The following is a 13,824-nucleotide window of genomic DNA, read 5'->3' as shown; positions in this document are numbered from 1 at the left end:
GAGTGGGGTGCCAGTGCCTTCTCCAGGGCAAGCGCTTATACTTTACAGCAATCGTTTTCTCCCTCTGCTATGCTGTAGACGGCTAGAGAGAAGGTGCCTGTGAGTCTAGTTCACCACTATACTTGTGAACCTCAAACTATGAAGAAGGGAAATATCATTTAATTTCTTGAATTTAAATAAGACATGAAAGGTGATCAGGGGGATTAGCTGAGTGAGGAAAAGCAAGAAGATGATTCCAAGCAGCAGGAAGAGCTGGAGGAGGCCTCTGTCCTTGACATGTGGAACAGACAGATGAAAGCAAGTGTAGCTGGAGTGGAGAGACAAGGCGAAGTAGGGTACCTTGTGTGGCTGGAGAAGTGGGGGAGTGCTGGCCAGGTTGAACTCTGCAGGTTTATAGGCTTGGCAGGGCAACATAAACAGTTTTATCTTTATTCTGAGAGATGGGAAATTTTTCACCTTGTGTACATGCTAGAAGGACATGATCATATTTGTCATGCCACACATCTCTGGTTGCAGTGGGTGTAGGGAGACCAGTTACAAGGCTGCTTTGACCCAGGCTAGAGAGATGGAAGTTGGACTTAGAGTCTCTAGAAAGTAAGCTTCTTGAAGGTAGAGATCACTCTCTGTTTGATTCACTGCTGTATTCCCAGCACCTAGATTAATGCCAGGCACATATTAGATCCTCAATAAATGTTTAATGCATGAATGACATAGTGGTTAGACATGAAGTCAATAGAAATGGAGGAAAATAAACTGACCTCACGTATACTTGAATCAGTCAGAAGACAGCCCTTTTCAAATCCTTGACAAGCCTTGGGTGATCCAACAGTTTCTCTGTTCTAGCCTACAGACCAGTTATGAGGTCTGTAACTGGTCTGCACCCTAGAAACCTGCAGAGTCCAGGGTGCAAAGCACTGACTCATTAGAAAAGACCCTGATGCTGGGAAAGATTGAGGGCAAGAGGAGAAGGGAGCAACATAGGATGTGATGGTTGGATGGCATCTGATGGAAACTGACTCAGTGGACATGAGTCTGAGCAAACTCAGGGAGAAAGTGAAGGACAGGGAGGCCTGGTGTGCTGCAGTTCATGGGGTCACAAAAAGTTGGACATTATTTAGTGACTGAACAACAACAACAGGAATATGACTGGTGGAAGACATTGTCAGGGGTTCAGACTGACAGGGTGTGATGAGGGACTAGCTACTGAGTATGAGAAAGAGATCTGTTGGGCCAAGTCCAAGGTTTCCGGTTTGTGTTACTATATGGATGGAGGAATACTGACATTTCCTGGGACAGGAAGTGACAGTAGAATCTATGTTCGTGTGTTTCTGGCTCTCTTTGTTAAACTGAGAATCAGGACTTCCTCCTCTCTGTCTCTTTCAGGAGGCTCCACGCAAGGCTGGCTCTAATTGTTCTCTCTCTGCTGACCCACAGTTGAGGAGGTTTGTAGGCTAGAAGAGAAAAACCATTGGGTCACCCAAGTCTTGTCAAGAATTTGAAGAAGGCTGTATTCTCATTGATTCAGATATACGTGAGGTCAGTGGAATTGCTAGGAATATTGTGGGTTGGGATAAGAATGAAAGATAAATGGTCTTTCTCAACATGTTCTAAGTAACCTTAATAATAGGAGGGTTGGTATTAAGAAGTATCTGCCCTGTTCCTGCCTCCAAAACTTGTTCCAGTGGCTATAAATAAAGATTTTAAGTTTGGGGGATAAACAATTTTGGCCAGGTATTTTCTCTTTGGGTTTAAGCAACTGTATTTTTTGAGTAACATTGCATGGGAAAATGACCTTCTCAATCCAGATTTCCTGTGAATGCAGGCTCAACTGAGTCACTCCCCATTATACTATTCAAATCTTTTAAAATATTTACATTAGGGATATCCAAATTTTGTAAAATGAGTATATAAATAGGATATATTATATATATATAAACCTGTATGAATATGTATAACATTCACTTTGCTATACAGCAGAAATTGACATAACATTGTAAGCAAACTAAACTACAATAAAACTTTAAATAAATAAAACAAAAAACCCTATATGAATTAAAATGTGGTTAAAAGTGTGCATATGTGTGTATTTATAAATATATATACACATAACCCAAAATGGTTATGTTATGGTTATTATGGTTATTTTTGGTTAGTGGGATTAGGGTTGATTTTAACTTTAATCTTATTCTTTTCAGCATTTTCTAGTTTTTCCATAGTGGACATGTGTGACTTTTATGAAGATAAAAATACTTGCTATGCAAATAAGGTTTGTAATATGAAATTCAGATTATAATATGAGGTGGTATTTAGAATGTATCCACTTATGGGTATTTTAGAAAATGAGAGGTTACTCTCACATTGACTCTGATCATTTAGTTGATGGGTGTACAAATCAGTACATGCTTTATATCCATGAAGACATTTATTAATCTTACCATGAAATCATCAGATTTGGGAGAAAATGTGGCCTCCTTACATGGACCAGGTAGCTGACAGGCTGAGTTTCAAACGGTGAATGAAATTAAAGTGATTCACATTTTATCACTGCATGTGACAGAGTGACTGCCAGACAGCTGGACTATTAAAAGCAGCTTGAAGTCTTGGAAATAAAGAAATTCATTTTCTAAAAGCTGGGACATTTGAAGGCTGAACATGTTCAACCAGGCAAGAAAGGAAGATTAGTATCTTCTGTTGTGTTTTTTTGGTTACCCGAATCTGCCCATTCCAGAAAAGGATATTTATTACTGCAAAAGGTGATGGAGAACTTCTGTTTAAAGGTCAGAAATGCTTGTGCTTTTGGGAGTGGAGGTCACACGATTCTGCAGTTTCGTGTCATTGGTGCTGTTATGAATGGGCAGACATGGCTCTCCAGGCCAAATCAGCCCAGAGGAGTTCCTGCGGTGAAGGAGGGCGGGGTCTCTGGCCTTGACCCTCTGAGCAAGGCCTGGCCTGAGGCAGATGATTGGAATTCTTTCTGTGGACAGTGCAATTGGCTGAGGGTCAGCCTGAGAGGCAGAACCATCTCTGGGAGATGGAGGGAAATCCAGGATGGTCAGTATTATTGGAGTCCAAGAAATGCTGAGTCAGATTTGGAGATGGGGAGAGGACTGCACCATGCAGGGGAAGGGATGAGTAGTTACGACATGTCCCTTTAAGTAATATTCCTAAATCCTGAGTCAGTTTGTTCTTTCACTCTATGGCTGGCTGTTTTGAGGAGGTCAGTTAAGTATTTGGGTTTCTTTTAATGTAGTTATGAAAACACACATTTCTTTTAAGAAGTAGAGAATCAGTTCTTTTCTCTCTAGGAGGCAGTTGTTACTTCTTTGGAGCCAGGTGGTCTGGGCTTGAATCTTGACCTTGGGTAAATTACTATACCTCAGTTTCCTCAATAGTAAAATGAAGAAAATCATAGTAGTTACCTGATAGAGTTGTAGGAATGAGTAGTGAGATAATCTGTAAAATATTTAGTCAGTGTGAACTACTGTTACTGTCGATGTAAGGAAGCTATGAGGAAATCAGTGCAGGGTGGAACCAATGACCCACCCAATATCGCGTGTCTGCCCCAGCCAGCAGGCTGGCATTGCTGTGTGCATGTGTGTATAGCAGATGGCTCCCAAATCCTCACCCCTGGGCTGGGAGGCACTGCTATGAAATGAAATGAGGTGGAAAAGCATCAGCGGGACATGAGACCACATGTTTCCTGAATAAAGGACAGACTGGGTGTACTCTGTGTTTGTATACGGGATGTGGAAAGTGACATTATCAAATACTTCTCCATGACCTGGGTTATTTTTTGTGTGTTTGTTTTTGTTGAAGAATCGGATAGATTAGGTAGGATAGAGGGAGGGAATACTTAGAATGGTTTGGTGAAAACAGTCTGTTGTTTCACATTTAGCTATTTGTTTCAGAAGCACCATTAATTATCCCACTTAAAGATTGCCCAGATGATTAAGTTACATAACAGATGGGGAAATGCTTTTCATAAAGTTTAAATTACTACATCTGGTAAGGCTTCTGCCCTCAATGAGGGAGACCCAGGTTCGATCCCTGGGTTGGGAAGATCTCCTGGAGAAAGAAATGGCAACCCACTCCAGTACTCTTGCCTGGAGAATCCCATGGACGGAGGAGCCTGGTAGGCTACACCCCATGGGGTCACAAAGAGTCAGACACGACTGAGCAACTTCACTTTCACTAAAAGGTATTTGTGTGATTATTTTTATCATCTTATACTTGATGAGCTTGTATCTTATAATGTGCTCTTATAATTTGATTATAATTTACCTGAGTAAATTATATATAAGATATATATTTTATATCTCATAAGTTTTTGTAATTTATATATAAGATTTATATATAATCTTATAATTTACCTGAGTAGTCTAAGATGCAAGATTTAGAAAAATCACCTTTTAGAAAAATAAATCGTAATTCCATACCATGTCTGTGAACCGATCTGCACAGGCCATTCGAACCCATTCTGGAGTCGCTGGGCTCTTCACTGTGAAGTCCTCTGCTATGTCTCTTTCTTTGCGAGCTGCAGCCACAGCATCAGTGATGGCAAAGAACACAGATGACCCCAGGAACATCCCAGACTCCCCCAGGCCCTGCAAGGAAGCACATTTGTTTTAGAGGCTTCTGCACTAGACCATCAGCCACCGTAGGTGAGGGGCAGGTCTTTTTCACCACTGTATCCCCAACTCCTGGCACAGCATCTTACATAAAATAATTATCAATAATTGTTTGTTGACTGACTGACTTACTGACTGAGTGAAGCTTGTGTGCTCTTAGAAATCCTAGTATCTCTTGAAATTTAAAAATCCTGTGTGGGTTAAATAGTTGTTCTATAGGAAAGGTAGTATGTGTGTTTTTAAAGGCACATTGTGTAGTTGTAGGTTTGAATGCTTACCTTGGATGAATAGATGGTTAGTGGAGTGTGTGATGATGGCAATAAGGAGACATTAAACTCCTCTGGGACATCGCTGATGGTTGGAATTTTGTACTCATCTGGGCCTCGAGAGTACAGGACACCTTCTGGGGAATATTTCAGCTCTTCAGTGGTATAAAGGCCCATTCCCTGAATAAATGCACCTTCAATCTGAAGAGGGAAAATGTCAAGCTCTGTGGTATTGTGTGCTTTTCAGAAGGCCTTTACCGACCTCACAATGACTCTCAAAAAGAGGCATCCATCCAGGTGGGGCAGCACCTACCTGCCCAATATCGATGGCCGGATTTAGACTGCAGCAGGCATCCATGATGATGTCCGTTCTGATTTTCTGCCAAAATTAAAATTCAGTTCAGTTCAGTCGCTCAGTCGTGTTTGACTCTTTGCGACCCCATGAACCGCAGCACGCCAGGCCTCCCTGTCCATCACCAACTCCCGGAGTCCACCCAAACCCATGTCCATTGAGTTGGTGATGCCATCCAACCATCTCATCCTCTGTCATCCCCTTCTCTTCCTGCCCTCAATCTTTCCCAGCATTAGGGTCTTTTCCAATTAGTCAGCTCTTCGCATCAGGTAGCCAAAGTATTAGAGTTTCAGCTTCAACATCAGTCCTTCCAATGAACACCCAGGACTGATCTCCTTTAGGATGGACTGGTTGGATCTCCTTGCAGTCCAGGGGACTCTCCAGAGTCTTCTCCAACACCACAGTTCAAAAGCATCAATTCTTCGGCCTTCAGCTTTCTTCACAGTCCAACTCTCACATCCATACATGACTACTGGAAAAATCATAGCCTTGACTAGACGGACCTTTGTGGGCAAAGTAATGTCTCTGCTTTTCAATATGCTATCTAGGTTGGTCATAACTTTTCTTCCAAGGAGTAAACGTCGTTTAATTTCATGGCTGCAGTCACCATCTGCAGTGATTTTGGAGCCCCCCAAAATAAAGTCAGCCACTGTTTCTACTGTTTCCCCATCTATTTCCCATGAAGTGATGGAATCAGATGCCATGATCTTCGTTTTCTGAATGTTGAGTTTTAAGCCAACTTTTTCACTCTCCTCTTTTACTTTCATCAAGAGGCTCTTTAGTCCTTCTTCACTTTCTGCCTTAAGGGTGGTGTCATCTGCATATCTGAGGTTATTGATATTTCTCCTGGCAATCTCGATTCCAGCTTGTGCTTCCTCCAGCCCAGCATTTCTCATGATGTACTCTGCATATAAGTTAAATAAGCAGGGTGACAATATACAGCCTTGACGTACTCCTTTTCCTATTTGGAACCAGTCTGTTGGTCCCTGTCTAGTCCTAACTGTTGCTTCCTGACTTGCATACAGGTTTCTCAAGAGGCCCTGACCGTAAAAACTCGGCTTAAAAATACTATTTTAGGGTTTATTCAAATGGTCCCAATTTATTCCAGGACTCTTGCTGGTTGATTAGCACTACCTGGAACCCCATCAACATCAGAGGTGGTGAGACATCTACTAAGCTCATCAAATTTAGTGCTAGGAGGACTGTTGACGATCCCAGAAGATCTTCTGCATTCATAGCTTTGGTTTATCTTAAGTGACTTTAAAGTCCATGATATGTGGGTGCGTCTGGGTATCACTTAGTAAATAAATGAGCCTGATTGTTCAACTGATTCTGAAGCTGGATTTGTGATTATATTAAAATCATGAGCTCATCTAATCCTCATAATGGTTTGCTGTAGATGGTGGTATTGCCATTTTACTGAGGAAATCATGTAGCCACAGTGGCATGTATGAATTTGGGGATTTGTAAGATCTTGGGTATAAGAGACCAATTTACTTCCTTCCCTGAGAAACATCACACTAATCTGGCCCTTGTGTTGTGTTATTGGGCATGTGAACCCAGGTTGTGGAGAAGACACAGAAAGCCCTGCGTGCTTGTGATCGATCTCAGGAATATCTCTGGTACTACTGATCTCAGTACTACCTTTGGGATAATTGACTTCGGGGAGATATCACATCATTATATGCTTTTAAAGCATTTACTCAAGATAGTTTACTAAATTACCTAGTCAGATAACTTGATATCAATAACCTCAGATATGCAGATGATACCACCTTTATGGCAGCAAAAAGGAACTAAAGAGCCTCTTGATGAAAGTGAAAGAGGAGAGTGGAAAAAAATGGCTTAAAACTCAACATTCAAGAAACTAAGATCATGGCATACAGTCCCATCACTTCATGGGAAATAGATGGGAAAACAATGGAAACAGTGACAGACAATTTTTTTGGCCTCCAAAATCACTGCAGATGGTGACTGCAGCCATGAAATTAAAAGACACTTGCTCCTTGGAAGAAAAGCTATGACCCACCTAGACAGCATATTAAAAAGCAGAGACATTACTTTTCTGACAAAGGTCCGTCTAGTCAAGGCTATGATTTTTCCAGTAGTCATGTATGGATGTGAGAGTTGGACTATAAAGAAAGCTGAGAGCCGAAGAATTGATGCTTTTGCACTGTGATGTTACAGAAGACTCTTGAGAGTCCCTTGGACTGCAAAGAGATTCAACCAGTCTATCCTAAAGGAAATCAGTCCTGAATATTCATTGGAAGGAGTGATGCTGAAGCTGAAACTTCAATAATTTGGCCACCTGATGTGAAGAACTCACTCCTTGGAAAAGACCTTGATGCTGGGAAAGAGTGAAGGCAGGAGGAGAAGGGGATGACTGAGGATGAGATGGCTGGATGGCATCACCGACTCAATGGACATGAGCTTGAGCAAGCTCTGGGAATTGGTGATGGACAGGGAAGCCTGGAGTGCTGCAGTCCTTGGGTCACAAAGAGTAGGACGCAACTGAGCGACTAAACTGACCTGAGAGAGATAACTTGACCTTCCTTTAGGAATAGATCCTTTTTTGAAAGAAAAAAACAAACGAACCCAAACCCCACAAAACTTTGGAATGTAATTTTGTCTGAAACAGAATAAAAAATTTAATGCATTTTAGGCTATCGTGAGCAATTCCTTCTTGACTACCTCTTTTTGAGTGGAAATTTAGGATAAAGCTGAATCTCTCGACATTCCCATTTAATTGAAAGAATCTTGTTCTTATTGTACAAGTATTACACAATGAAAGGGGGCTATTCATGTAAACACATTTTGTGATTGTTGTTGTTCTAACTTGCCAAGAGGAAAGCTGTCAAATGACTTACTTTGTGAGCTCCTGTCAAGCAGTCAATTTCAACCTCGGAACAGGCGGCTCCATAGACATAGTAGGGGAAAGGGTCTCCCTCTCCCTTCTCCCAGTCCATGAAGGCCTTGTAGCCCCTGATGGAAGAAATAAAGTCCTTTAGCTTGGTAGGGGGGTGCAAACAATACTGATTTGTTTTAAAAGTTACCAAAATTTTCATTAGCATTTTATTTAATTGATGTTGATTGTGATCGCTTTTTAAGCTCAATTAAACTGCTACCTGTGTTTGCAATCTAGCTTGTTACAGGAACCCTAACATTTGCCTCTGTTTTTAAAGAGGAAATGCTTTGTCAAGTTAGGATGCCAAAAAAGGAGAAACCAACAAACTATTTCACTTGCTCCAGACCTCACAGGGTGTCTGTATCTTGAGGAATTATTTTGAGTTTTAGATCTGCACACTGAAAACCTCAATTGATTTTTATTAGGGTTCCCAGAATCCAGGAAGTGATTGCTACTGCTGCTAGGTCTTTTTAGTAGTGTCTGACTCTTTGTGAGGGACTCCTGCTGCTGCTGCTGCTGCTAAGTAGCTTCAGTCGTGTCCAACTCTGTGCGACCCCATAGACAGCAGCCCACCAGGCTTCCCCGTCCCTGGGATTCTCCGGGCAAGAACACTGGAGTGGGTTGCCATTTCCTTCTCCAATCTGATGGTAATACAGGGCTGGTGAAAAAGGGCTGGTAATTCAATGTGTTGTTAATGGAAGATGGACCCAGCTAGAGGGCTGATCTGCCCTTTTGTTGGGTAGATGAACTCAGGAATTTGGAACTCATTATGTACAGGGCATTGGGCTGGCTGTTACCTCCTTTCTTCGTGAGATTTTCTGTGTGTATGTGTGTAGTTTGTTGGTTTGTTTCATTTGATTGTAAAACTAATGTCAATACATCCTGCATTTGACAATCAGCTTGTGGGTGCTTCCCTGGTGGCTCAGCAGTAAAGAATCTGCCTGCAATGCAGGAAACACAGGAGATACTGGTTGGATTCCTGGGTTGGAAAGATCTCCTGGAGGAGGGCATGGCAACCCACTTCAGCATTCTTGCCTGGAGAATTCCAGGGACTGAGAAACCTGGTGGGCTACCGTCCATAGGGTTGCAAACAGTTGGACATGACTGAAGCGACTGAGCATGCACACATGCTCCTTTTTGTATTTCATTTAATTAACATGAATCTACTGAGGGCCTTCACTGCCAGGCACTGCACCAATGATGAGTGGTGATCACCATCCTATCCGTCTCTCCATTTCTCTTGCTTTGTTACCGATAATAGAGCCCATTCAAAATTTCTTCTCCTCAGCTGATACACTAACAATTTCCTTCTGATTGAGTTCAGAAGTCAAATTAAGCATCTTATTCATCTCTCTTTCCCAGAAAGGAGCATCAAAATAGAAAGGTTTTATGATAAAGGGAGGGAGATTTGTAAAACTGAGTTGCAACTTATTTCTAATGATATCTTCTTACTACTCATAGTAAAGAATAGTAAATAATGATTAGATGTTACAATTCATATTTATTTATTTATTTTTACAAATTAGGGGTATTTTTATTATTTACTATTTCTTTGAACATAGCTCAAAGGCCTATGTGAAATCATGGTATTTGGGACCTAGAAGGAACCTTAAGGACCACAAAATAAAAATTTATTTTACAAATGAAGAAACTGAGGCTCGGAGTGATTTGATGGCCTCATATTTTCTTAGCCAGGTCAAGGCATTATTGTAATTTTTACCTGAAATATCCAGTAGCTGAAAGACTGATTCTTTGTTCAAAAGCAGCTTCTATCTGCAAAATGGGCATATTTAGTCAGAATAAGGTAAACATACCATCTGAGAGGGGAAAATGAAAACATTCTATATACCAAAGTTGACATCTGACAATCATTACTGGTGCTTTGTTACCAATAATAGGGCCTATCCTAATATTTTTGCTCCTCAGCTGGTATACTAACAGTCTCCTTCTGGCTGAGTTCAGAAATCTAAACTAAGCAAATAAAACGGAATCTTGCTGCACATCATGATATAGGGGCTTAGTTCACAAGGTATTTACAGCTTCATTTCTAAGTGTTCAACTCTGGCCAATGTGTGTGCCAGTGTGAGATAATTGTTTTAATGAAACAAGATATAGGACATTGTAAAGTTGGATGAAACAAGTCATTTCCCTTGAGGCACATTCACAGTTAGCCTTTTTACTTCCTCCCTACTCAAAGCATCACCTTTTTACGGCTTAGGAAGTCTCAGTCTTTTCCTCTTTCTTATTTACGCAGAGAAGGTGAGTCTCTGTTAATTCTTCACACACTTCTGTTCCTCCTCTCAGCGTTTCCAGTGCTCTGACTCCACTAAGACCCGGGATATTTCACAAAGCAGCCATCTCAGCCTGGTAACCCCCGCGCTCTCCCACAGCCAGCTGCTCCGAGGACTGAGTCTGCGAGTTGCGACTACCACAGCACTCTCCGCACTGGGGCGGACTACTTTCTCATTTGCAGCTACAGACAGAGTGGAACACTTACCCATTCTTCCCAGGTACCTTCTGGATTTTTCTTAATGATGGGCTCAAGGCGTTTCAGAAGGATCTGACAAGCGTTCTTAAAGGAGTAAAGAAGGGAATGCTCATTAGAGAAGACTGTGGTGGTTAGGATTTGAAAGAATGTTGAAAGAATTTGAAAATAATTTGAAAGAACATTGGTGGATAATTGACCAGTTCAGTGAATGCTTATGAGGTGCTCGACACTGACACAGTGGGAACTCAGGAATGGTATCACACCACTCCTGACCTTGAGGAGAGTATCTGTTATATAGAGTGCTTTCTCTTCCTCATTCATTTCCTGTGAAAATATGGGCTCAGTTGAATTTCTACTTTCAGATCCCCTTTCTAAGAATATTCATGTTCTTAATTCCTTCTCCCTTTTTTCCTAACCCTAACCTTCTTTCATATTTTTTAGCAATTATGATCAGAGGAACAAAATTATTTTCATTCAAGTTTGTGCTTTTCAGTCTATAACAATGATATGCCAGTATCCCTCTGGGTCTGAAATATTGTTCAACTCTCTGTCTGTCCTTTTATCCCTCTGTCTGTTCATCCATCCACCATCAAACTACTCCAGTTAAGGCATTGGGTTTGAGTGTGAAGTGAGAAAATAAATTTGTTTTTGTAATAAGCGAGATCGACAAAGTTTCTGATTCTTGATACAGAAACGTAAAACCCTAGAAGACAGACTAATGCATGGTTTGGGCTGACACCCACCATACACACTGAGCAGTTCTTGCTTTGTGTTTGATTCTACCTAAAATTGGATCTCGTGAATTTGAGGTTTCCCAACTTGTTCTGAGCAAAATGAGTCTATTTTTTTGAGTCTTTGGAGATGTCTCCACAATGATAAGATGTATTTGAAAGTGGTCTCTCTTGGTAGCATAATTGCAGTGTCCTGGGAGTAAGGACATATGTCTCCCCCTCAATGTCCCAGTGGAAGAAGTAGACAGTTTATAATAGAAACATGAAAAATAGATACTACTTCAAAAATACTGCAGTAAGATCTTTGAATTAAGAAATATGAAGTCATCATTCTATTCTGAATTAGTGAAGATTTATCTTTTTTATACATCATTTAGAAAAATAAGTACAAAGAAAAAGGAAGTACTCAGGTAGAATTCTTACTGATGTAGAAACTTTAATTGCAGCATGCCTACCTGGCTGGACTTCTGCTTGCCTACCTGCCTGTAAGAACTTGCTTGTGTCAGTGGAAACTTGCACAGGTCTGCATTATGCGGTACCCAGATTTCTTCTTTCTGTATCTCCCAGGGACAGAGACTGTTTGCCAACATCTACTCCTCCAGGGAGCTGGGCCTATGGTTTCCCACCGCTCTAAGTTTCTCGGCCTCCCTTGTTGTTGGACATTGCCTGAGGCTGTTCTGCTAACGCATGCTGAGGGGAAGTGACTTGTATTCCTCCCAGGTCTTCCCCCATGCTCTTTCGGTTCTCTGGCTTACTCGAGTGATGACACTCTGGACAACCTTGAAAGCCACATGTTGAAGATGGAGGAACTGCCATCAATCTGGGTGCTCAAATGACTAAACATTCCTGCTGCAGTGTTATACGCACAAAAAAAGAACTCTTGTTGTGTTGGAGTCATTATATTCTGGGTCTACTTGTCACCTCACTTTAGGTCCGACTAACACACTGTCCGGACATTTTGGTGATCCCAAGCCTTCTGTGACACAGATGACTTCTCTGAAGCCAACCACTGTGCCTGTATCCAGTTACGAAAACCAGAGATGTGGAGAAAGCACCCAGGGAAAGACAGACAGGAGGAAGCACCTGCACGGCTCTGCCATTGGTATCTGCTCCGATGGATGCTGCTGTAGCGATTGTATTAGGCACCGTGGCTGTACTTGTTTCACAGATGTGCAAGTAAGACATGGGTATTTTTAATTCACGGCTGGCCACCTATGAGAAAAAAAATAATTTCAAATCTGGTAAGAAATTCTTTGAAGACTTGAATCATTCTTTTTCTTAATTAAAAATTTATTTTTTATTACATCCACAATATCCTCTAAAGCCTAAAATAATGCATCTTATAACAATTAAAACTACTTTGTAGTAAGACCTCATGCTAATTTTTGAAGTGTTTTCTTGGTAATATTCCACAGCAGTTCTTCAATTCAATTTAGTGTACTTAGGATGTTAAGGATTGGCTATTTTCTAAATTTTGCATGTGTAGAGAATAGGCCAAGTTGAGATTATTCAGATTAACTTGGTGACAGTGGCAGGAAGAGAGATAGAAATTAAATTGACTGATTCAGAGTTTGGTCTTGAGTCTGTTGATACTGGTATCTGATGAACTTGGAAGGACTGTGAGGGCCTGTTTTGCCCTATTTCCCAGCTTAACTTTGCCTTTAAAAAATATTTGTTATTTAGTTGTGGCACATCAGACCTTTAGTTACAGCATGCAAACTCTTAGTTGCAGCATGTGGGATCTAGTTCTCTGACCAGAGATCGAATCCAGACCCCCTGCATTGAAAACACGGAGTCTCAGCCACTGGACCACTGGGGAAGTGCCCCCAGTTTAGCTTCCTCCTTCTTTTCTTCTGGGGCTCCCCAGGTGGTGCAGGGGTGAAGAATTCATCTGCTAATGCAGGAGATGCAAAAGACTCCGGTTCAATTCTTGGATTGGGAAATGGCAACCCACTCCAGTATTCTTGCCCGGGAAATCCCATGGACAGAGGAGCCTGGGGGCTACAGTCCACGGGGTCACAAAAAGTCAGACGATACTGAGCTCATATGTCATGTCACTCTTTTCTTCTATTTGTTTCCACTTGATTATACTCCTCTAGCGTGTGCTGCTCACTTTTCCTTTTCTGTTATTTTCATTCCAGTTTCTCTAGCGGACACATATGGCAGTGAAGATGTTTAACCAAGAAGAAAAGAGAAAAAAAGAGAGGTAATGAAGAAAAAAACATTATTTTGGCTGATATTTTTTTTAGTTTTTGCAAAAATGCCTTTTCTAGATGTCTGCAGGTATGAACCTGTTCATACTTGCTAATCTTCAAACTAATGTTATTCACTGACTGAATTTTTCCAGAAAGATGCAAAATGAGAAAAAAAGAGAACAATTTGATTAATTCTTGGTGATGAAAATCCTAAAGGAATTTATTGGTTCACACACCTGGGAAGGATGGAGGTGTTAGT

The 13,824-nt window shown here is 41.2% G+C and overlaps 1 protein-coding gene across 1 annotated transcript in view; it reads right to left on the bottom strand.

The window, feature by feature from the left end:
• Nucleotides 1-13,824, bottom strand: part of LOC138076312 (aldehyde oxidase 2) — a 112,207-nt gene that overhangs the window by 39,900 nt on the left and 58,483 nt on the right. The window contains exons 28-34 of the mRNA XM_068968470.1: nucleotides 12,454-12,582; nucleotides 10,649-10,723; nucleotides 9,872-9,924; nucleotides 8,114-8,228; nucleotides 5,208-5,273; nucleotides 4,907-5,095; nucleotides 4,437-4,604 (exon numbers count right to left, since the gene is read on the bottom strand). Coding sequence (XP_068824571.1) covers nucleotides 4,437-4,604; nucleotides 4,907-5,095; nucleotides 5,208-5,273; nucleotides 8,114-8,228; nucleotides 9,872-9,924; nucleotides 10,649-10,723; nucleotides 12,454-12,582 — 795 coding nt within the window. The remainder of the gene's footprint in view (nucleotides 1-4,436; nucleotides 4,605-4,906; nucleotides 5,096-5,207; nucleotides 5,274-8,113; nucleotides 8,229-9,871; nucleotides 9,925-10,648; nucleotides 10,724-12,453; nucleotides 12,583-13,824) is intronic.

The sequence above is a fragment of the Capricornis sumatraensis genome, chromosome 3 (genome assembly GCF_032405125.1).
Source record: "Capricornis sumatraensis isolate serow.1 chromosome 3, serow.2, whole genome shotgun sequence".
NCBI classification, from domain to species: Eukaryota; Metazoa; Chordata; class Mammalia; order Artiodactyla; family Bovidae; genus Capricornis; species Capricornis sumatraensis.
The sequence above is the reverse complement of the archived record's forward strand: the minus strand, read 5'-3'. Positions and strand labels throughout refer to the sequence as shown.